Raw genomic sequence first — 22,188 nt, 5'->3', positions numbered from 1 at the left:
ATAGGCATTTCTTTGTACCTAAACTTCTTTTAAAATGGCTCTTCATAGTATTTCTTCATGGATTTTTCACATTTCCTAGGCATTTTATTCATAGAAATACTCTAACATGATAATTTAATCATTGTATGGCAAATTTTACTTATCTGATAGTATATTTGCAGAACAGTAAAAATTCTTACCGAAACTTCCTTTAAAAATATTCCATAGTACAAAAGGTAGAATCTTTTTATTTCTGCTTAAAAAATTATCAGAAGTGCATTTATTCAAATGAAAGTGATACATCTAAAGCTTAAGAAAATGAAAGATAAATAGTTCATAGTGGAAAGGCATATAGATTGATATGAAAACACTTTTTTTTTCTTTTTTGGTGTCAGAGATTGAACCAGGGGTTTGATCATATGCAGACACTTTGTGATGTATTCACTTTCACTTACATGGTAGGTGCATTATTATGTTTTAGTTCCACGCCTCCTTTCAGCCATATTCTACCAGATCTGGTAAAGGGATTTCAACTCACAGGCCAACCTCTGACCACAGAGGGCAGACCAGATGGCCGGGTAGAGACGGATTCTAAGGTTACCTCTGGAGTTAAGGAGAAAGACTATCATAATTGGCTAGTCCAGTTTTTTATGGGCACAGAAATCCAGAGGGTTTATGGCACACTCCAGGGGTTTGTCCACACTGTCATTTCTGGCACTACTTCTACATACCTCTAATAAATACACTTCTGTGTACATCCAAATTTTGGGCAAAGTGTAAGCGGAAAAAAAAATAACATTTGGGTATTTCCGTAAATACAAGTGAGTCAGCAATAGCAGCATTACAATGGATGTTTGTTAGAAGATAAGTATAACACTCATTCTTTGAAAAAAGGTTGTCAAAGTACATCACAGGGAAAGGCAAAAATCACTGAGCAAATAGGAAATGAAAGAACAGAGTATGTGAAACTGACTTTGAAGCAAAACTGTTTCTACCAACTGGAAAGGGTACATTATTCTGCCCTTATCCAAGATGTGAAAAGACTTACAATGATTTAAAAACAACATCACTACCACAAAAACCTGGCTGCCTTATTTACAATAACTTGACCCTAAAAATGAAAACTAAAAGACATTTTTCATCTTTTTGTAAGCTACAGTGGGGTCTAAAAAGATTCATTTGTATCCCTTTAGATTAAGTAGCATATGGAAAAAGAGTCCAAGAAATAAGTCTTTGTAACAAAGTGAGAAAAGATGGGTGATTGTTATTTCTCAAGGAAAACTGTTTATTTCCAGTTATAATCTTTATTTCTTGGCAAAGAAAATCTAATATGATAGGTTCTCCAACTTTTGTAATAACACTGGAGGAGAGTCATATTATGGACTTGGTGGCAGGTATTTTATTAGTGCCTTTGTGCCCTGTGCACATTAATTTTGGCTGTCCCAAGCCAAGAAGTTTAAGACATCTAGTTCAAGATTCTTGGTTGTCAAAACTAGCTAGAGTTATATGAACAGAGTCATCCCTCAGAAGCCGGACAGACTTCGTTGGTGTGCAACTTGTGTAGTCACAGATGGGACTGTACTTAACATAGACCCAACATTTGGAAAGACCCTGCTTTTGAGTGAGCACACTCTTGGTTTGAAGATCTTCCATCACAGTCTTGAAATTCTTAATAACTGTAGACCAAGAGTTCCTTCATTTGATTTTAACATTGGGCCTCACAAATGATACAGCCAAACTGAAAGGTGCACGGAGGGGACAGAGTGGACCTCAGGATCATTTGTGAGATGTTGAATTCCTTAACAAGATCATTTTTATAATTCAACAGAATGTAAAATAGTGCGATATTAAATTAAACACATTAAAACACATTGTTTCTGTACAGCAGAGAACATAAAACACTTAAAATTGATGAGTGTCATGAATATTTTATGTAGACAGATCAGACTTCTAGATTTTCCTCATAATTTGTTCACTCTTTCCTAAAACAGCCTTAAGTATTTAGTTTCATCTACAAACTCACAGTCATACCTGAGTTCCCATGTTAACTCCCCAGCAGCTCTCATGCAGTGATTCTAGATTTTTTTGGTTTTCTTATTCATTTATTTGTCTTTGGTTTTGTTCATTTGTTTTGGTAACCTTTTCTGGAGACTCTAAATGGAGAAAAGAAAAGGGTTTAACATTACAACTCTGGGAGTAGCTATTGTTGCTTCTATTCTTCTTGGGGGATGGGGGAAGAACAGCTATCCACTAAAACAACAAACAAACTTTGTAGTCTAGAAAATTTTTAAAGTAGAAAAATAGCATTAAAAAGAGGTTTCATCAGAGTCCCCACAAAACTTCCTTCATTTCTGACAACAGTTGCAAGTTTGGGGGGTTCCTGAAACCACCCTCAATTTTGATTATTTGCGAAAAGGGCTCACAGAATTCATTTGAAATCTTTTATACTCACAGTTTATGGATTTACAGGGAATGGACACAGATGAAAAACAGCCAAGGGAAGTGATGCATGGGGCAGAGTCCAAAAGCACTAGGCAGATTTCCTATTGTCCTCTCCCATGGAGTTGGGGTATATTAGTCTCCAATACCATGTCATTCTTCATATGTGACAATATGCAGGGACCATGCCAACTGGGGTAACTCATTCAAGGCTTTGGTACTCAGAGATGTTATGGGGGCCCATTATATACTGCCTACATAGATGAACTTTGGTCTTCAGAACACTCAAGGGATCAGGCTGATACCTGTAGGAGAAAAAAACTTTTCCTTTGGTCTCTTAGGTTCAGAGGCTGGGCACCCAGTGTATTAAACTGAAGAAAGACAGATTTACAGGAGAAAAAACAAGACTTAATTACATATAAATGCATGGTAGCTCTGGAAGAATTGAGACTCAAGGACAAAGTTAAATTTGGGACTTATATAACCTCTTAAACTGGAAAAAAAGAAAAGGAATTAGTTGCTTTGGGGGCAGGAGTTTAAGTTATGAGAATGAGGGAAGGAAATATATGATAATTAAGGGTTGTGTTATACTTTGGATATGTGGTGTCCCTCAAAAGTTCATCTATGAGGCCCTGAAAGAATGTTCAGAGATGAAATGATTTAAGTACGGGAGCTGTGACCTAATCACTGAGTCAATCCATTGGATGTTTTAATCTAATAGGCAGGTGAGGTATAGCTGAAGGAAGCAGATCACTGGGGTGTGCCTTTGGGGTTTATACTTTGTCCCTGGTGAGTGAAGCATTCTCTCTCTCTCTCTCTCTCTCTCTCTCTCCCTCCCTCCCTCCCTCCCTCCAACACACTATCAGATGAAATAAGGTTGGCCAGTGATAAATATTGGAGTGGGGGGTCACTACATGTGTAGTGAAAAATTCTTAGGTCGTTTGCTGGGCATTTGGACCAATGGACATTCTAACAATAAAATTTATGATGGGGATTTTAGGCCATTGTATTATTTCTACCCTCTGGAAAAACTGGACTCTAAAGATGTGAAGGGAACCAGGCTGCGCCACCTGAAAATATGCCACTTTGGCATCAGGGTTATTTTGATCTGAAAGTGATTAGCTCTTCATCTTCTAAAATTAAGGCATACGTTTCCATTTATAAAGATATCTCCTCCTGACCCAGGAAGGGAACCACTTCAGATAGAACTCTTGGCATCTTACATGACTCTTACCTGCATAACATATCTTACTAACCAACCTGTTTTAGTTAGTTTTGCACCACTAATGAGAACAACTTAGAGAAGGAAAAGTTGATTTTGTCTCACATTTTCAGAGGTTTCAGTCCATGGTTGACTGAATCCATTACTTGGAGCCTAAGGTGAAGCAGGACATCATGGTGGAAGGGAATGGTGAAGGAAAACAACTCCAGACATGACTTCCAGGAAGGAGAGAGTGAGGGGGTGGGGAGAGGACACTCAGGAGAGCCAGCGAGTGCATGTGCTCAACTTCACTCACCAGGGAAAAAATATTAGCACCAAAGCCATGCCCCCAGTGATCTACTTCTTCTGGCCACTTAGTTACCACCCAGTTAATCAATTTAAGTGGATTAATTCACAAATTAAGTTACAGTTCTCAAAATCTAATCTTTGTACCTCTGAACACTCTTGCATTGTTTCACACATGAGCTTTTGTGGGACACCACATATCCAAACCATAACATTCTACCTTTGGCCCCTCCCTGAAATCTTGTGCCCATCTCACAATGGAAAATAAATTTAAATCTATTTCAAAGAGTTCTCATAATTTTAAATAGTTCGAGCATTGCCCCAAAGTCCAAGTTTAAAATATCTTCTGAGACTCAAGGAAATTATTAGCTGTGGGCTCCTGTCAAAATCAAAAGCAAGTTACATATATCCAATATATAATGGCAAACAGTGAACATTTCCATTCTAAAAGGAGAAATAGTAGCATAGAAAGAAGGGATGGAACCCAAACAGAAATGAAATCCATCTTGGCAAACATGGTCTGTAGCTCCATGTCCAGCATCAGGAGCACATGGCATCATGATATTCTCTCCAAAGGGCTTATGTAGCTCCACCTCTGTGGCCTTGCTGGTTGGTGTTCATATGACCTCTCTCTTGGCTTGTTTCTTTTCAATTTTTGCAGCTTTCTTTGGAAGACGTTCCATATTACTGACATCTTTTAATAACAGAGGTCTGCGCTGCAGTTTCAGTTTCCTTCTCACATCACCCTCTCAGAGGATGCCTACCAGGATTCTAACCCTGCTACACTTTGCCTGACCTCAAATGCCTTTCCTCTGAAATCTCAGTGGAAGCCTCCATAATCTCCTAACTCCAATATCCTAAATTCCTATAGAACCAGCACCAGCCTCCTGGGACCATGGCTTCAGGAGCCTCTGAGTCCTTGGGTCACTGAGCATGGTGAAACAACTTCCTAGGCCCCCTGTGCAAGCAGGGTGCTCCCATGGCCTCTTCTTAAAGGAATTCTGAATTTTATATCCTTGAGTCTGAGATGAGCATGGTCTTATTAATTTCTGAGATGCCCTAAAGCCATATTTCCTATTGTTTCCGAGTAAAGTACTTAGAATCTCTTTAGTTGATGTGATCTCTTTAACAACTACACCTTCATTTCCTCCAGTTTTATTTGCACTTTTCTGGCAAAAATTCAAGTTTTCAAATCTTTCTACTCTGCTTCCTGCTCCTGATTGTCACATAAACTTGGCTAAAAGCCTCCAGCGACATCCATGCCACCATCTAAATGCTGTGCTGCCTTGAAATTTCCTCTGCCAGATTAATTAGTCCATAACCTTTAAATTCAACCTCACAGAAAGTCTCTGGCCTCCAGTCCAGTTTCGAAAAAAGTCTTTCTTTCCCTCTGCAGCCTTATGAGCCCAATATTTACTGTCCACAGTACTATCAGCATTCTGATTTTCTGAGCTCCCACCAGAATGACCCTTAAACTCCAGTTATAACATCTGAAGCATTCCCATCTTGTGTCTCTAAAATTTTCAACATTCCTTCACAAACCATTTCCAAAGGCTTCTGAACCACATAGTCAGGCTAGTTACAACAATGAACACACTTCCTGGTACCAATTTCTGTTTTAATCAGCTTTGTGTTGCTGTGACCAAAAGACTTGACAAGAACAACTTACAATAGGAAGAAAACTGATTGTTCACAAAAACTGTTTATTAAATTCTTGGAAATTTTGTAATCCAGTTGTTAAATACAGCCATTATTTAAAAATTAAGTTGTATAAACTAATAATTATATTATCAATTAATTAGATAAAATGAAAACTTATTGCTCAAAACCCATACCTTTATAATTATTTTACTATTAGTATGTTCTTGATTTTATTTACATCCACTTTATCTGCCTGGTGAAAATTCTGTAGAACGACATGCTACTACACATCTGTCATGGTTTAGGTATGAGGTGTCCCACAGAAGCTCATGTGTGAGACAATGCAAGAAAGTTCATAGGTGATTGTGTTATGAGAGTTTTAACCCAATAAGTGAATTAATTCCCTAGTAGGAATTAACTGAGTGGTAAATGTAGGCAGGTAGGATATGGAGGTCAGTCATTGGGTGGCATGCCTTTGGGGTTCTTGGTGAATGGGGTTGTCTCTCTGCATCCTGATTGTCATGTCCTGAGCCACTTTCCTCTACCACACTCTTCCGCCATGATCTTCTGCCTCATTTTGGGCCCAGAGCAATGGAGCCAGTTGTTTAGGAATGAGACCTCTGAAACTGCAAGCCCCAAATAAACTTTTCTTCTTCTAAAACTGTTGTCACGTCTTTTGGTCACAGAACTGAAAAAGCTGACTAAAACAGTATTTCTTCCCGTTTTTATGTTCAGTGATATTATCTTGGTAACATTAAATTGATTGTGGCAAGACTAGTCATACCATCATACCATGGAAATCAGAAAATGCTATGAATCAGGACTTTTTTGATGGTCTTTGATTTTGAGAAGCATATTTCTGCTGATTCAGTTGTTATTAGAGCTGCTAATAGTATTTTATAGGTTATGGCAACTTTGGGTTAAAAGTATGATAAATTATTTCAAAACAAAAAGTACATCTAGAACTCATGAATCAGATGAAAACATTTTTTTTAAAGAGAGAGGAGAGAGAGAGAGAGAGAGAGAGAGAGAGAGAATTTTTAATATTTATTTTTTTAGTTATTGGCGGACATGACATCTCTGTATGTGGTGCTGAGGATCGAACCCGGGCCGCACGCATGCCAGGAGAGCGCGCTACCGCTTGAGCCACATCCCCAGCCCAAAAACATTTTTTTTTAAAAATTTTAACTCTTCATACAAATCTGTTTTGTGTAAGTCTGATTTTAATTTTAAATGTAAATTTATACAATGACACTCTAGTACTTCCTCTGACATTTTATGAAAATTGTGGAGATTGAACAAGAAACTAAGTAGTTTTTTGATTTATTTATAATTAAACATAAAATGAAAATAAAAATATATGTCATTAAAAATTTATCATAGGAAAGTAGTGTTCTTGTCTATTATGCATAATAATACTAAAATTTAATCTCTAATTCTGTGTATATTTACTTTGTAATGTTGTAGCAGTTTTCAAAACCTCAGATTCTAAACTCCTTGGAGAATTCCAATAAGTCCTTTTTATTCATAGTATTTAGGATACAACCTCAAAATATGGCAACTTTGGATCCTAAATATTTTAAACTACAGGAATTCAAGAAATAGTAGGTGCTAAAAGGACTTCCTGATGTTTCCCTGAAGCAGGTCAGAAAAACCAATGTGTTAGTAAGACTTCTATTACTATAACAAACACCCAAGGTAATCAACTTTAATGAGAAAAAGTTTATTTTGGTTTCCAGTTTTGGAGATTCTGGTCCATGATCAGTAGACCCTGCTGCTTTGGGCCTGTGACAAGGCAGCACATCATGGCGGGGAGCACCTGAAGGAGCCCAGTTGCTCACCTCATAGCTGGGAAGCCTAAGACAGGAAGAGGAAGGACCCCAGTCCCATTATCCCCTTCCATGGCATACTCACTGTGACCTAAAATTTCCCATGAGGCCCTACCTTTTAAAGGCCACCTCCCAATAGCCCTTGGAAAAATTATACCAGCAATGACACTGTTAGCAAAGATACCGAGTTACAATTTGTTGTAGATTACAGTTTGTTATCTCAGTCCAGGTAAAGCAGTGTTAACTCACAGTCCAGGTAAATCACAGTCCAGGTAAGTTCTGCAGGCAGCTAGCTTAAATCACAGTCCAGGTAAGTTCTGCAGGCAGCTAGCTTGATCTGAAGTTTCGTCCGGTTCTCAGCAACATTGGAAATTCTTCCACCCTCATCCTCATGGCACTGGGACGAAGGCAGGAACTCCGACAATGCTGGCTAAAGAAAATCTTGTAGCATTCCACTAAGAAAACAACCTTCTGAACAATTTAGTACATTATCTCAAGGTTTTTTACATTTGAAATAGGCCTTAATGGTGCTCATTACTCATTAACTTTCAGGTGTGGGAGAACCATTGTAGTTACTGGCCTTGGAAATGACCAAACATCAGGGACGTGGGCCATCTTCCGCCTGCAATGTCCTGGGCAGCCCCAGATGGCCCTGGGGAGAGTCCCAGACTCAAACTGCTTCCGGGCACAGGGAGCAAGAGCCTGCGAGACTGTGCCTCCAGGTCAGGTCTAGATTTGGGCTCCTGGCAGTGGAAGAGCCAGCTCCCCGGCCAGGAGGCGGGGAAGGGCCATTTGCTGTCGCCTCTTGGAAAATCCTTGCTGCGCTGTGACCAGCTTGCACACTCTGCAGTCGCCTCTCTGCTTCACGTACCCTCCGGTAACGAAAAGTATTTAGTAATAGCCTTTTGCTGCAACTTTTTTCCTGATGATCCTTCTTCTTCTGAACTTTCTTTTTCTTTCTGACTAGAGTTCCTGGGCTCTTATCAACACATGCCCTAACTATTCTTGGTTCCACTGGGGTGCCTCCTTCCCTTAGTAATTTACTTCTCACCCCTTCCATACTTTCATCACAAAGACAATACAATACACTGAGACAAAACAAGACACAAACATACTGTATCAATCTTTTCCATTTTCTCGAAATGGCCATTTTTTCCTCTCGCCCTATCTGCCTAGGGACGAGCAGATTTGCTCCCGTCCTATCTATGGATGAGCAGCTTTTTTTCGTCACTTACCCCCAAGTGTCCAGGGGCTCCCCATACGGGCCACCAACTGCCGCAGTCTGGTTGCAGCAAAATAACCGGGGGGTGGGGGGGGTGACGAACAACTTGTGTACGTTGATACAGCAGGAGTGGAAGCCATTTATTGCAGGACAGGAGCAGTATTTATACATTCCACACAGCTTACCTAATTAGCATAAACTAGATACATCAGTCAACCAATAAGGAATCTCCACACTTAATGGCTTGCTTTTGTTACTTCTCAAACCACTCCCTCTGGCATTTTGCCAGGCACCATCCAGACTTGTTTACAAACTCTAACATTTCTCTGGCAAAATGCCAGGCGCCATCCTGACTTGTTTACAGACTCTAACAACCAAGGAACAAAGTGGGAGTCTATGGATGGAAAATTATTAAAAGAAAATATTAGGGATAAAGAATCTGGTTTAACTGACCTAACAGGATTCTTCATTAAGACAGGCCAGGGTGATCAGACATCACCTGGGGATGGGTGGAGTATGAAGAATCCTACCCAACACTGACCAGGTAACAAGGGTGGAGGGTTCTTTGCCACAATTGGATTTTACCAGGAAGGTTACCTTCTCCAAGGACTTAGGAGGATGTTAAGAAGCCCAACTAAAGTTTGGCCAAGAAAAAAAATTTTGTCTTCAGTCATTTGAAATTTGTTTTATTAAAATACCTACTTGCCCTTGATTTATTTTTAGTTGTGTCCTAATCTCTTTTAGGAATATGGTCCATTTAATTTGCATGAGTGACTTAATCTGTATGAGCCTCAGAGAGGCACTTCTGTAATAATTTATGTTTTAAATTGCTCTGAGTGGACAAAGGTGTCTTATAAGGTAGTATTCCTCTAATTACCAATCCTTTAAAAATAATCAGAGACTAAGTAACAAGAATCAAATCTAATTTCCTTTGGGGCTCCTTTATTAGTCAAGATGAGTGATTTACACCTTAAGAGAGAAGTAGATATCTTCATGGGCTGGCATACCAATGTAAATCTGTCTCTGACATCAGTACTTTTAACTTTTTTTTTTCTGTAACACAGAGCAGGATTAAATGAGGGAAGGTGGGGCTGCAAAAGAACTGTTTGATTTTTAAAAAAATATTCATTTATTGGTTTGTCCTTGAGAAGACTTGAGATATCTCACTATGGATGCTCCCTGACTGGCAACGAGCTATGTCCCAATTAATGCACAGTAAATTGAAGATGTAAGTTCAAAACCAATTAGCACACTCAAACTACCAAACATCATACTTTAGCTGCAAATAGTTTAGCTGATATTAGAATATCAGTTGCTCACCCATTTGACTATGTGGCTGACTGGAAACAAAAATAAAAATCAAAATTCAAAGTATGAACTCTACTGAATATGTATCACTTTTGCACCAACTTCAAGTTGAAAGAGTTTAAGTAGAACCATCGTAAATCAGGGATCATATATATTTTGAGTTAATCCAAAATTTATCATCTGAACTGAACAGAGATGCAACTGAACCTGAAGGAAAGCTTCAGGCAACTCTGTGCTCAGAAACCTGGAACAGGACTTGAGGATCCCTCTGGTCCCCTTTCTTAGCTCTCACTGCTTCTTCACTACTTTTCATTGTCATGGACACCTCTGATACTTCTTTCAATAAAAAAGAATACAACTCAGATTAAGGAAGTGGGCAAGGATGTGACTTCTATAAAGGTGAGTTTAAGGAGGAAAAAAGTATGCTGTTTATAAAAATCTATTATTAGGGCCACTCTATAGGGTAAAGATATTATCTCTAGAAGTTCCTTGTTAATTATAGGTATGATTGACATCTTGGCCTATCAGTGAGAATACTGTTATATCTAATATCATTTCTGAAAAGACAACTTCACTATTCCTTTTAGTTTTTAACTTAGAAAGCTCCACTTTTATGGTATTAACCGGCTCCCACCCCATATTTGAGCAGTTTTGTTCAGTGAGCCCTACAGTAGTGCATTGCTGCACAAAGTACACCTCAATATATTTTTATTAAGTGAATAGGAAGGGCTGTTTTGTGTGGTGTGGGGAAATAAAATGTGGTCTGGATGTTTAAGCTAACAAGGGTCAAAAAGTTTTGATGAAAGGATGAAAATATCAATGGTTAGGATTTTTCAGTCACTCATTTTAGGTAACCAAAACCAAAAGAGAACAAAACAAAAAATCAAAAAACAAAGTGAAAAGGGGTGAACCACATTCTGTCTTGGAATGTTTGTCTTAATTCACTGAGTTTTCAACATTCAGATACATCTTAAAATTTTTAAAAAGTTGGTGTAGTAAAGAGCCACCAAATGCTCAGAGAGAAGAACAATTTCTGCTTTGTATTTCACTATTATTAGTTTCAGATCAATGAGATTTTTAAAGGATTTTGGAAGGAAAGGAATGAAATGGTGACTTTAAAAAAATTTTAAAAATTGTGGATGAACACAATACCTTTATTTAATTTATTTTATTTTTATGTGGTACTGAGGATCCACATGCCTCACACATGCCAGGCAAGCGCTCTACCACTGAGCCACAATTCCAGCCCCAAATGGTGACACTTTATTTTAGTGTGTTCTGTCTGGATGTGTCAAATCCTGGTGGCTTCAACAGTAAAATAGCTGAAGTTTACAAGGGGCCAGAAAATCGATCCTTGTAGAGATTCTAGTAATCATCACTCTGGGATATGAAATTCATTTATGCTTTATAATTAGTATTTTTAAAAGGAGAACAATTATTCAGAAAGGCTGTTTAGAAGCTAATGCCAAAGTCCTCATACACAGTTTTTGTGGGTATGTGTTCCTCTAGTTTTTAAAAATTCATATTGACTGAGCAGGAGTAGTTCAAACACAGCAAAAGAACTGTTCGATATTTTAAAAAGTATTTATTTATTTTAAAAAGTATTTACTTAACTTATTATCACAGACCAGAAAAAAATCAGATCCAAGAGGTCCAGTTAGAAAGGAAGAAAAACTAATTTGCTGGGCAACTCCCGAATTATCTTAAGAGTTTAAGTAAAATATAAAGCGAGGAGAAATGGTCCAGAAGCCAAGTCATCTCCCAGACCCAAATCAAAAATCGAACCTAAGGCTTTTTATAAACACAGGCAGAGAAATGGGCGGTAAAGAAAAAACAGCCCTGGCGCCTCGGAACCAACCCGGGCAGGGCGGGCAGGAAGTCCTTGGCCAGGGACACCCTTTCTCCTGGCTTTGGGAAGGTGTTTTTGGAAGCGGTTTCCCGGAGGGTGGGACTGCAGGACCGAGAGCCCGGCGGGAGGGAAAGTCCCGGCGGGGGATGACGGAGAGGGCGGCGGGACGCGAGCGCAGAGCCGGCCCGGTGCGTTTCTCCGGCGCCGCCGCAGCAGCTCTTGTCCTGGGTGCTGAAAAGCTGGGAAGTTCCCGGGAAGCGGCAGCCACTTTTATTTCGGAGGGAGGGTGGGTGTGGGGTTGCAGGCTGCGCACCTGCTAAGCCCGCCAGATCTGCCCTCCTTAACCCCGTTCGGGAGAGATGGATGGGGCAGAGGGACTGCGTGCAGAGCTGGGATCACCAGGAGGTCCCCGGGGGTGCCCTTCCAAGCGGCCCGGCGACGCGACCTTAGCTTACCTATTCGTGAACTCTCGCCGTCAGGGTCGCGCGCGCCCGCGGGCTCAGCCCAGCAGAGAGCCAGGGAGGGGGCCGAAGGTGCCAGGTGTTGGAGGAAATCGGCTCGAGTCCCGGGATTGGGGGGGCGGAGGCGAGAGCAAGCGGGCATGCGCAGTGGGGCGGAGGAGGTGGCGATGGCCCGGGGAGGCGGGGGGACTGCTGTTTATTTGCAGCTGGGCCAACTCCGCGGCGCAGGCGGCGGCAGAGCGCGGGGCGCCCGCGGCTGGTCCAGCTGCCGCCGCACCATGCCGGAGCCCACCTCCAGGCTGCCGCCGCACGCCGCGCGGGCCCCCGCAGGGGAGGATGCCAGACGCCCGGGAGAGGCCAGGGCAGCAGTGGAGGCGGCGGCGCGATGGTGGTGACCACCTCTGCCCGAGGCGGCGGGGACCGCGCGCCCTCCCGGCGGCCGGGCTGCGGGCTGGCGCCGGCCGGGGCCGCGGCGCTGCTGGCGGGGGCCAGCTGCCTATGCTACGGCCGCTCCTTGCAGGGCGAGTTTGTGCACGACGACGTGTGGGCGATCGTGAACAACCCCGATGTGCGGCCGGGCGCCCCGCTCCGCTGGGGCATCTTCACCAACGACTTCTGGGGCAAGGGCATGGCCGAGAACACCAGCCACAAGTCCTACCGGCCGCTCTGCGTCCTCACCTTCAAGTGAGTCCCTCTCCTCGCGCTCGCTGCCGCCGCCTTCCCCGATTCTCACTGCTTCTCCGGGCCAGGACAAGTTCCAGGACTGGCTAGGCGGGCGTTCTTTTTTGCCGCCCTTTCCCTCCACTCCTCCGTTTTCTCCATCCTGTCCACACTACTCTGCGCTCGGGTCCTGCTCTCGCTTCTCTGCGCTCCTGGGGCGGTTCGGGAGGCTAGAGCTGGGGAGTTGGGATCGAGTTTCTCAAGTGTGTGCGCTCTCGGCGGGCTTCTCTGGGCCGGGCTAGGGGCCAACTGATGAGGCCCCTTTGCACCCCAGTCCTTGCCCGGTGGCTGCCAAATGGGACCAGCGTGGGTCCACTGGGTTCTGGAGGGGTGGCGGTGCTGGCGATGCTTCCAAGTTGGGAATTTCTCAGAAGCTGTTGGGTAGCTTTGCCGATGAGGAGTGTGTCAGCCCCTCTGGGGATGCATTAAGATGGGAGGAGGAGGGAGCCTTGAGCTGCTAGGACTGCGTAGTTTTGGGAAAAAGCAGGGGAGAGAGAAGATTCTCCTCACTCCACTCACCCCGACCTTCTCCCTCTTATCTGCTCCCAGAGCTTCTCTAGTCTGCCAAGCAGCTCTGGAAATGGACTTGAGGAGGTGCAAAGCAAAGGAATACAGACGCGTGGAATCCTCCGGGGATCTTGGGGTCCCCGCTGAAATAGTTTTTCTTTTACAACCCGGAGTCATGATTCAGCATTTCTAGTGTGAATAAGTGTAAAGGGAAACGAGAGTATACCAGGATTTTATAGGGTAGGGTATTTTCTTGAATTTAAAAAGAGGGCTAATACAGAAAGGAGAGAAGGGCTGATTTGAAGGAAGTGCTATCTTCTACATCACTAGCTGATGACTCCACCCCTTATAATTTGGCTCAGCCCTTAAGCTTGTTTCAATGCGCCGGACAGAAACTGTTGAAATAATATTGTTTCGGTATTATTAGCATTTTAAGTGTTTTCCAACGGGTGTAATAGGAACTGGGGTTTATGGTAATGATCATTTGAGACTGGGTTGGCAGTTTGAAAGCCTGTTCTGGCCTGCTGGACTAGGTCTCCTTTGACAGGTGGCTCTGATGACTTAGAAAAGGAAACCATGGCAATTGGCAACAATTCATGGGCTTCTGACTTAATCCTTCCACTGAAAGTTTAATGTTTTAAAGAGGGTGAGAAAATACACATTTTACTCTCAAGAGAATAATTTGTAAACATTGACCTCTTGAAAAGTTGTGGTGGTTTTCAATGGAAAGATAACTTTAGCCACTCAGTGAGTTCCTCCCTCTTCTGGTTTTCCAAATATTTCTTAAAATTTATTTAGGTAGCCCAAATATAAATGTTTCATGTCTAGATGGACCTGAATTTTATTATTGGGCATTGTTGTTTGATTTTAAGTATGAGGTATGCTAGACTTATAAAAACCACTGCCCTGGTCCCTGGGTTGAGCATTTTCCATTAAAAAAAAAAAAAAAAAAAAAAAGGAAGGTTTAAATTCCTTTATCCAAAGGGAAATTGCATGGAAATGGAGGGAGACCCTCATTGTTATACAAAATTACATATAAGAGGTTGTGAGGGGAATGGGAAAAAAAAACAAGGAGAGAAATGAATTACAGTAGATGGGGTAGAGAGAGAAGATGGGAGGGGAGGGGAGGGGGGATAGTAGAGGATAGGAAAGGTAGCAGAATACAACAGTTACTAATATGGCATTATGTAAAAATGTGGATGTGTAACCAATGTGATTCTGCAATCTGTATTTGGGGTAAAAATGGGAGTTCATAACCCACTTGAATCTAATGTATGAAATATGATATGTCAAGAGCTTTGTAATGTTTTGAACAACCAATAAAAAAAAAAGAGAAAAAAAATAAATTCCTTTATCCACTTGCTGGAGGTGGGGGAGAATGTTTTCAGGTCTTCCTAAAAATTTTAAATTCACAGTGGAGAAGGCAGGGACAGAGGAGAGAGGGATGGAGGAAGGGACTAATTAAGGGGGCAAAGACATTGATAAAGAGAAGTAATGGGGTTGGCAGAGTAGGGGCAAAGAAGGGAAAGAGGTGAAGAAACTTTTCCTTTCTAGTAATCTTTGATTGGAAAAAGCAGCTTGGTATATAAGATTCATTGCTCTTTGTTTAATGTTACTTGCTATAAAATATATATATTTTTTTATTTTTACAAAGACTGAGTTGCATATATAGAGAGCAACATGGTGCTAGTTGGAAATGGATAAGTGCCTATTCAGAAAGAAAAAATTAACTAACTAATCTTTCTTTATTCACTTGCATTGATTTAAATAAGACAGCTTTCTTCACACAGTCAGGGGGGCGGGGAAATGGCATCTCCTAATGCAAAAGCTTAAAGCTGGAGAGCATCAGTGACTTTAGTCTCACACAACTCTTAATGCTGCAAGGATGGGCAGAAAGTCACATTTATTAGCTATTCAACATGAACCAAGTATTGACCTTGACTCTTTACATGGATCAGGAGTTCAAAGAGAGCCTTAGCAACAGCTAGGCGCTGAGCAACTCAGTGAGATTCTGTCTCTAAAAAATACAAAATAGGTCTGGGACTTTGGCTCAGTGGTTGAGTGCCCCTGAGTTAAATCCCCAGTACCCTAAACAACAACAACAACAACAACAACAAAACAATGTCTTTATGATATTTATTTTAGGTAGATGATGAAAACACAATTCAGGAGGGTCTTTAAATATGTGCAAACCATTTTAACCATATCTTAAATTATGCTTGTTTGAGCATATATCTTTGAGACTTCATACTCATTAAGAAAACATTTTTATTTTGAGAAAATTGTACATTCCTGTGCAGTTGTAAGTAGTAATATAGATCCCATATACTTCTTATCCATTTTCTCTCAATGGTAACATCTTACATAACTGAAGTGTAATAGCACAACCAGGAAATTGACATTGATACCATCTACTTTTATTCAGCTTTCACCAGTTTTACATGTACTCTTTAAATTTTGTTAAGTACTATGCAGTTTTTTCAGATTTGTTCATTTCTAAGAGTACCATCACAGCCAAGATACAGAACAATTCCATCACAAGGATCCATACCATAGCGATGAACCCCTAATCTATAACAACCACCAAATCCATAACTCCCCCTACTTTAATCCATAATAACCAATAGTTTTCCACCTCTGTAATTTTACCATTTCAATATTGTTTATATCATATAGTATATAATTTTTAGAGATTGGCTTTCTTTGATTCAACCTGTCTCTGGAGCTTTATTCAGATTGTTGCATGTGTGTGTAGTTTTTTCCTTTTTAACCATTCAGTAGTATTCCATTGCATAGATATACCACAGTTTATTTAACCATTCATTTGTTGAAAACATCTAAGTTGTTTTTGGATATTTAAAATGAAGTTGCTCTAAACATTTATAGGTTTTGGTATAAACATAAATTTTTATTTCTCTGGAGGAAATGTATAGGAGTACAACATCATCGTATGGAGGTTGCATGTTTGATTCCTTATGAAACTGCCAAACTGTTTTCCAGACATTTCTACCAGCAGTGTATGACTAAGTCAGTTGCTTGCTTCCTTGACAGCACTTGGTATTGTTGCTCCTTTTCTTATTGTAGTGATAGTAGTATATCACTACATTTAGTTTTTATTTTCTTAGTGGCCAATACTATTACATATATTTTCTTGTGCTTGTTTGCCCTTTGAATTTCCTCTTTGGCAAAAACGTGCCCTTGTGTCTTAAGTCCATTTTCTAAATGAATTTTTTTTTTTTGCTGGGTTTTAAAATTTTTTATACATTCTAAGTACGTGTCCTTTGTCAAGTATGCTGTTGGCAAATGTTCTTTCCTCACTATGTAGCTTATATTTTTGTCTTCACAGTTGTTCCTAGTGTAGAATTTAAATGCATCTTTTTATTCAAAGTAAATTTGTTAATTTCAATTCATCAGATATATGTCACACATACTGAGAGCTAGAAATTCACATAAGAATAAATGTAATCCTTAGATGTGTAATGCTTTTACTAATAAAAGTGTTTGTGTACTAATTAATAATTAAGGTACTTATGTAGTAAAGGTACTAATCACGATTTTTCTCATAAGAAATGAGCTAATGTTGAAACGAGGAAATGACTTATCAGAGCATCTACTGTTACCAGTTGTGGAGGTACAGGGCAGTGAAACATCAAGGCATTTTACCAAGACCTGGTGGTTTTGTATTACATCAGTTTAGCAAAGTTAGTACTGTTTCCCAGAATTCCCTTCCCAGGATGGTTCTGCATTAGGGCTGTCCACAGGAGACAATTCTGCAGGACTTAGAAGGTGGAAGTGAAGTAGTCATGATCACACTGAGAGGGTTCATGTACATGAAGTTTTGGTGCTGTGGGGCCTCCTGCAGATTGTGGAAGAAGTGCTGGCTGCTCTGCTGGTGGTGTTCAGTTGCAGCCATGCCCACAGCACCTCCTGCACTCTCCAGAGCTCCTCCTTCAGCTACTTGCAGTCAGATGTGTGTGTGTGTGTGTGTGTGTGCAGTGTTTCACTTTCAAGAAGAGAACCACCAGCCTTTCTGCAAGCCATTCACATCATTGAGGTTGAGTCCTAATGGTCATAGGTGTGTACCCCAGTTTATCCTGTGGGTTCCAGCTCAGCCTTGTTTTCCCTACTCCTGGTGTACCCCTCCCCGCTTGCAGAGAGACCACCTTGCTGGCTTGCAGCCTCCATTTTAGATACAGAAGCATCAGACTTCCTGGGGTTATTTAACCAGCTCCCACTGTTGTGAAAGGTCAGATCTCTATAGTAAATCCCTTCTTCAGGATCACTCCTGGTGGCTTTGTTTTTCTTGTAAGACTCTCACAGACACAAATAGTCATTTCTTTGTGTTCCTTCAGGTGAATTTAGAATTCTGATGAATTTGTATTTCTAATCAAATCTTACATTCCATCTTTTCCTAAGAGCATGTCCAAGGGCATGCAGGAATATTTTTAGACCATGGTAGAGCAGAATCCAAACATCTGTGAAACTTAATCTGCAGCAGTAACCATTTTTAAATTTTGTTTCTTTATCCCTTACTGGTCATGTCCTGTTTGGAGCTTTGAAATCAGGAGGAATGTATTAAGCTACTCTGTGGACACTGAAATGACACAGAACCAAATCCCACCATGTCCATAACTCTCCCCTGAAAAATGGCCTTGGTTATAGAGTTGGAGAATATCATGCTAAGCAAAGTAAGCCAATCTCAAAAAAACCAAAGGCCGAATGTTCTCTCTGACAAGTGGACGCTGATCCATAAGGAAGAGAAAGGGGAGAATGGGAAAAATGGAGGAACTTTGATTTGGCAAAGGGGAGGGAAGGGGCATGGGGGCAGGAAAGATGGTGGAATGAGATGGACATCATTACCCCAGGTACATGTATGACTGCACATATGGTATGACGCTACATCGTGTACAACCAGAGAAATGAAAAGTTGTGCTGCCTTTGTGTATGATGAATCAGAATGCATTCTGCTATCATATATACCTAATTAAAATAAACAAATAAATAAATTAAAAAGTGGCTTTGGTTGATTTAAAAGGTGCTTAGCTCTTTAATTTTACCCCCTTTCCTTTTCCTTTTGAGAAGAAGCTCCTGTGGAATTATTAACTGTATCATTCTGCCCAGAGAGTGGAGGTTGGCTTCAACCAGAAAGAACTAATGATTTCCCATAGTTAAGATGGGGAACCCAAGGCAAATCAAAGGACCTTAAACTCATGATTCTCTTTCCATGTTTAGGCTATTAGATCATAGTTTGCTATAAAGTTTTATTTTATTGAAGGCTTCTGATGGTAATATAAACCATAAGAGTGAAGTGGGTGGTTTAAAATGTCAGAGCTAAAAAATAGAATATCTTAATATGTGCAGCTGTAAGAATTTGCAGCATTTTAATGTTTGATCTTGAGTTTTTTCTCAGTAGTTTGCATCTTTTAGTCACAAGCGTTATGCCAACCATGAATATAAGCACTAGTTTCCATGCCCAAAACCTTAATGAAATGGTGAAATGTTTATTTTATTTCTGTTCCTTTTGATTGACCTCTGTGGAATTTCATTTTGAGACAGTCTGTCACTCCAAGGCTGATAAGGTGGTTTTTTAAGTCTATCATAGGAGACACGTGAAGGTGGTCTAGGATGTTTGCCTAGGCCGTCTGGGATATTCAGTGATAGAAACAGCAAAGGAAAAACAGGTTTGGAGGCAATATTTTATAGAGAAAAATGAAAAAGTGGCTTTGAAAATTGTATACCAAACTGAGGTTATCCTAGAAACCCCAGAGGAGGAGGCCGTGATTACTGCCTGGTAGGACGTGCTGTAGATGCCAGATAAGCTCAACCTACAGTCTGGTAGCGTGGGAGGCTGGAAAATGAGAGGAATGTATTTTTGGATCCTGGGGGTTTTTATGAGTCCCTGAATGGAGGCTTGGAAGTCACCTTCTGAAGCAATCTCTTCTTGAAATCAACTAATGTCTTTTCTGTCTTCCTTTGGAGCCACATTCATATATTTCCAGACTTTCATGTGTAGTCATCCCACTTTATTTTATTAAAAAAAAATTTTCTGTACCAGGGGTGCTTAACCACTGAGCCCCTTCCCCATCCCTTTTTAAAATTCTTTAATTTAGGGACAGGGTCTCGCTGAGTTACTTACGGCTTTGCTGAGTTGCTGAGGCTGGCTTTGAACTCATGATCCTCCTGCCTCAGCCTCTGGAGCTTTGGGGATCATCGGCACGTGCCACTGTGCCCAGTGTCATCCCATTTAAAAACAGGGATGAGGAAGGCTTGATCATGCCAACGTAATGGCCGTGTTCCTTTTCTAGATGGTATTATGGGGATTCTGTTCTAGAGAGTCCTGTTCAGTCTGACCCCTGGCTCCCTCTCTGCCCTCTGGGCTGTCAGTCTCCAGCTGGGCATTCTGGAGCCCTTGTTCCTGTGCAGGCCAGACCTGCTGCCGCCAGCAGCCTTTGCACTTGTGGTTTCTTGTTCCTGAATGCTCTTCCCCATCCCTCTGTGGATGGCCTGCTCTCTCTCTGCCTCATGGGGGTGTCTGCTCATGCCACTTCCTCACAGGGCCTTTTCTTGAATTAAACAGCAAACATTCTCTCATGTTTCACCCTTACCTTTCCACCCTGCTTTGCCTTCACGTCCCTCATTGCTGCCTGGCACTGTATTTTTGTTGTTGGTTTTAATAACCTGTCCTGAGAGTGTGCGCTCTGTCCTACCACCTAGGACTCTGCCTGGCTTGCATAGTAGCGGCCTAAGAATTACTGCTGAAAGAAAGAATGAGTATTTTATTGACAATTAAAAATAAATTCATTTAACATGCAAACATGCTCAACATTTTTAGCCATTAGGGACTTGCAAATCAAACTTCAATGAGTTTCCATCTCATCCCACTTAGGATGGCTAAATAAATAAATATCAATGAGAATGTGGGTGAAAAGAACCCTTATACAATGTTGATGAGAATGTGAATTCCCAGCCACTATGGAAAAAGAGTATGGAGGTTCCTCAAAAAACTAAAGATAAAACTGTCATAGGATTCAGCTCTACCACTCCTGGCTATATACTCAAAGGAAATGAAGTTAGCACGCAAAAGAGAGACCTTTGTGCTCATGTTTACTGTGGTATTATGCACAATAGCTAAGAAATGGAATCAGCCTAGGTGCCCATTGACAGATGAATGAATGAATAAAGAAAATGCTATATGTATGTATATACATACATACACACACATTATAGCGTTATTCAGCTGCAAAGAAGAGTGAAATAATGTCATTGGCACAAAAATTGTTGTAGCTGGAAGTCATCATGTTAATCATAAGCCAAATATTGCATGTTTTCTCTCATAGGGAAAAAAATAAAGAAGAGGGACTATTAAGGAAGGTAAAGGGAATGGGGGAGGCAAAGGGTGGAGAAAGTGAGAATAGTTGGTAGGATTGTTAGGATTAAAGCAGGATATGAGAATGTGCATGAATGGAAGTGTCACAGTCAACCCCATTAATTTGTAAATTAAAATGCAATAATTAGGGGCTAGGGATGTGGCTCAGTGGTGGAGCACTTGCCTAGCATATGTGAGGCACTGGGTTCTATTCTCAGTACCACATATTTAAATAAATAAAGAAAGATATTGTGTCCATCTACAATTTAAAAAAATTTAAAAAAATGAATAAAATATAAAGGTCCATCAACAACTAAAAAAGAATTAGAAAAAAAACAGAGCTATGTTATTAAAAATGCAATAAGTATAATAGACAATTTAAATTAATGCATACACCATTTTTTTATGACTGCCTGCTTTGGGGGAAATATTAAGGTAGGCCTCCTTTTAAAATGTAGAAAAGTCTGATTTATTTCTTAGTTAATTTTCTTTTTACTTCCTCTAAGGGAAAAGTGAAGGCAGAGCTGGTCTTTCCTCTGACCAACCCAGAGGATTCCATTGGGTCCTGCTTACTGGGAGGTTAAAGGCAGCTTGGATTTTGAAAGGGGCAATCATGGCTCTCCATTGAAACCTGCTGGGAGATCATGAGTCTCTTAGAAGTTTGGGATCTTCTTCCTGTTGAATGGCATTGAAGCATAAATAGTTGGTGGATGCTTGCTACAAAGTTCTAAGCTAGAGATAGCAGTTGTACTTCTGAAACAAAAGTCAGAATTTTGGAGAGGCTGAGCCGCCCCCTCCCCCTGCGCCGGCAAAGTAGAGGGAACTGTGACCACGCACAGAGCAGGCCCAGCGGCCTGCTGAGGGGCAGAGCCGCCCCACACCCCCCGCGCCTGCCAGGTAGGCGGAACTATGACCACTGACAGAAAAGGCCCAGTGGCCCACGGAGGGGCAGAGCTTCCAATCACTCCTGCAAGGTAGGCGGGCCTGCTACCCACCAGCAGAAGAGGAGCAGCGGCCTGCTGAGAGGCAGAGCCGCCCCCTCCCCCCCGCGCCTGCAAGGTAGACAGAACTGTGACCACCATCAGAACAGGCCAGACCTGCAACCCAGAGACAGAACAGGCCCAGTGGCCTGAGGAAGGGTAGAGCCGCGCCCTCCCCCCGCACCTGCAAGGTAGGGGGACCTGCGACCCACTGGCAGTACAGCCCCAGAGGCCTGCAGAGGGGCAGTGCCGCTGCCTGCGCCTGCAAAGTAGACAGAACTGCGACCACCGACAGAACAAGCCTAGCGGCCCGCAGAGGGACAGAGCCGCCGCCCGCGCCTGCAAGGTCGGCGGACCTGCTACCGACCGGCAGAGCAGGC

The 22,188-nt window shown here is 41.5% G+C and overlaps 1 protein-coding gene and 1 long non-coding RNA gene across 5 annotated transcripts in view; one reads left to right on the top strand and one right to left on the bottom strand.

The window, feature by feature from the left end:
* Positions 1 to 12,414, bottom strand: part of LOC131423864 (uncharacterized) — a 44,490-nt gene extending 32,076 nt beyond the window's left edge. For 3 of the 4 annotated variants that reach the window (XR_009225967.1, XR_009225966.1, XR_009225969.1), the window contains exons 1-2: positions 12,230 to 12,414; positions 2,011 to 2,132 (exon numbers count right to left, since the gene is read on the bottom strand). This is a non-coding gene — a long non-coding RNA (uncharacterized LOC131423864). Of the gene's footprint in view, positions 1 to 2,010; positions 2,133 to 2,431; positions 2,724 to 12,229 lie in introns of all 4 variants that reach the window. The other variant, XR_009225968.1, reaches the window with a different exon arrangement.
* A 66-nt stretch (positions 12,415 to 12,480) lies between these two features.
* The window catches only part of Tmtc1 (transmembrane O-mannosyltransferase targeting cadherins 1), a 268,042-nt gene continuing 258,334 nt past the window's right edge, over positions 12,481 to 22,188 (top strand). The window contains exon 1 of the mRNA XM_046435417.2: positions 12,481 to 12,919. Within this exon, the coding sequence (XP_046291373.1) occupies positions 12,621 to 12,919 (299 nt within the window). The 5' untranslated portion in view covers positions 12,481 to 12,620. The remainder of the gene's footprint in view (positions 12,920 to 22,188) is intronic.

Source organism: Marmota monax, unplaced genomic scaffold (assembly GCF_021218885.2).
Source record: "Marmota monax isolate L192 unplaced genomic scaffold, Marmota_monax_Labrador192_F-V1.1 WCK01_AAM20220418_F8-fsc00012, whole genome shotgun sequence".
In the NCBI taxonomy this organism is placed as follows: domain Eukaryota; kingdom Metazoa; phylum Chordata; class Mammalia; order Rodentia; family Sciuridae; genus Marmota; species Marmota monax.
The sequence above is the reverse complement of the archived record's forward strand: the minus strand, read 5'-3'. Positions and strand labels throughout refer to the sequence as shown.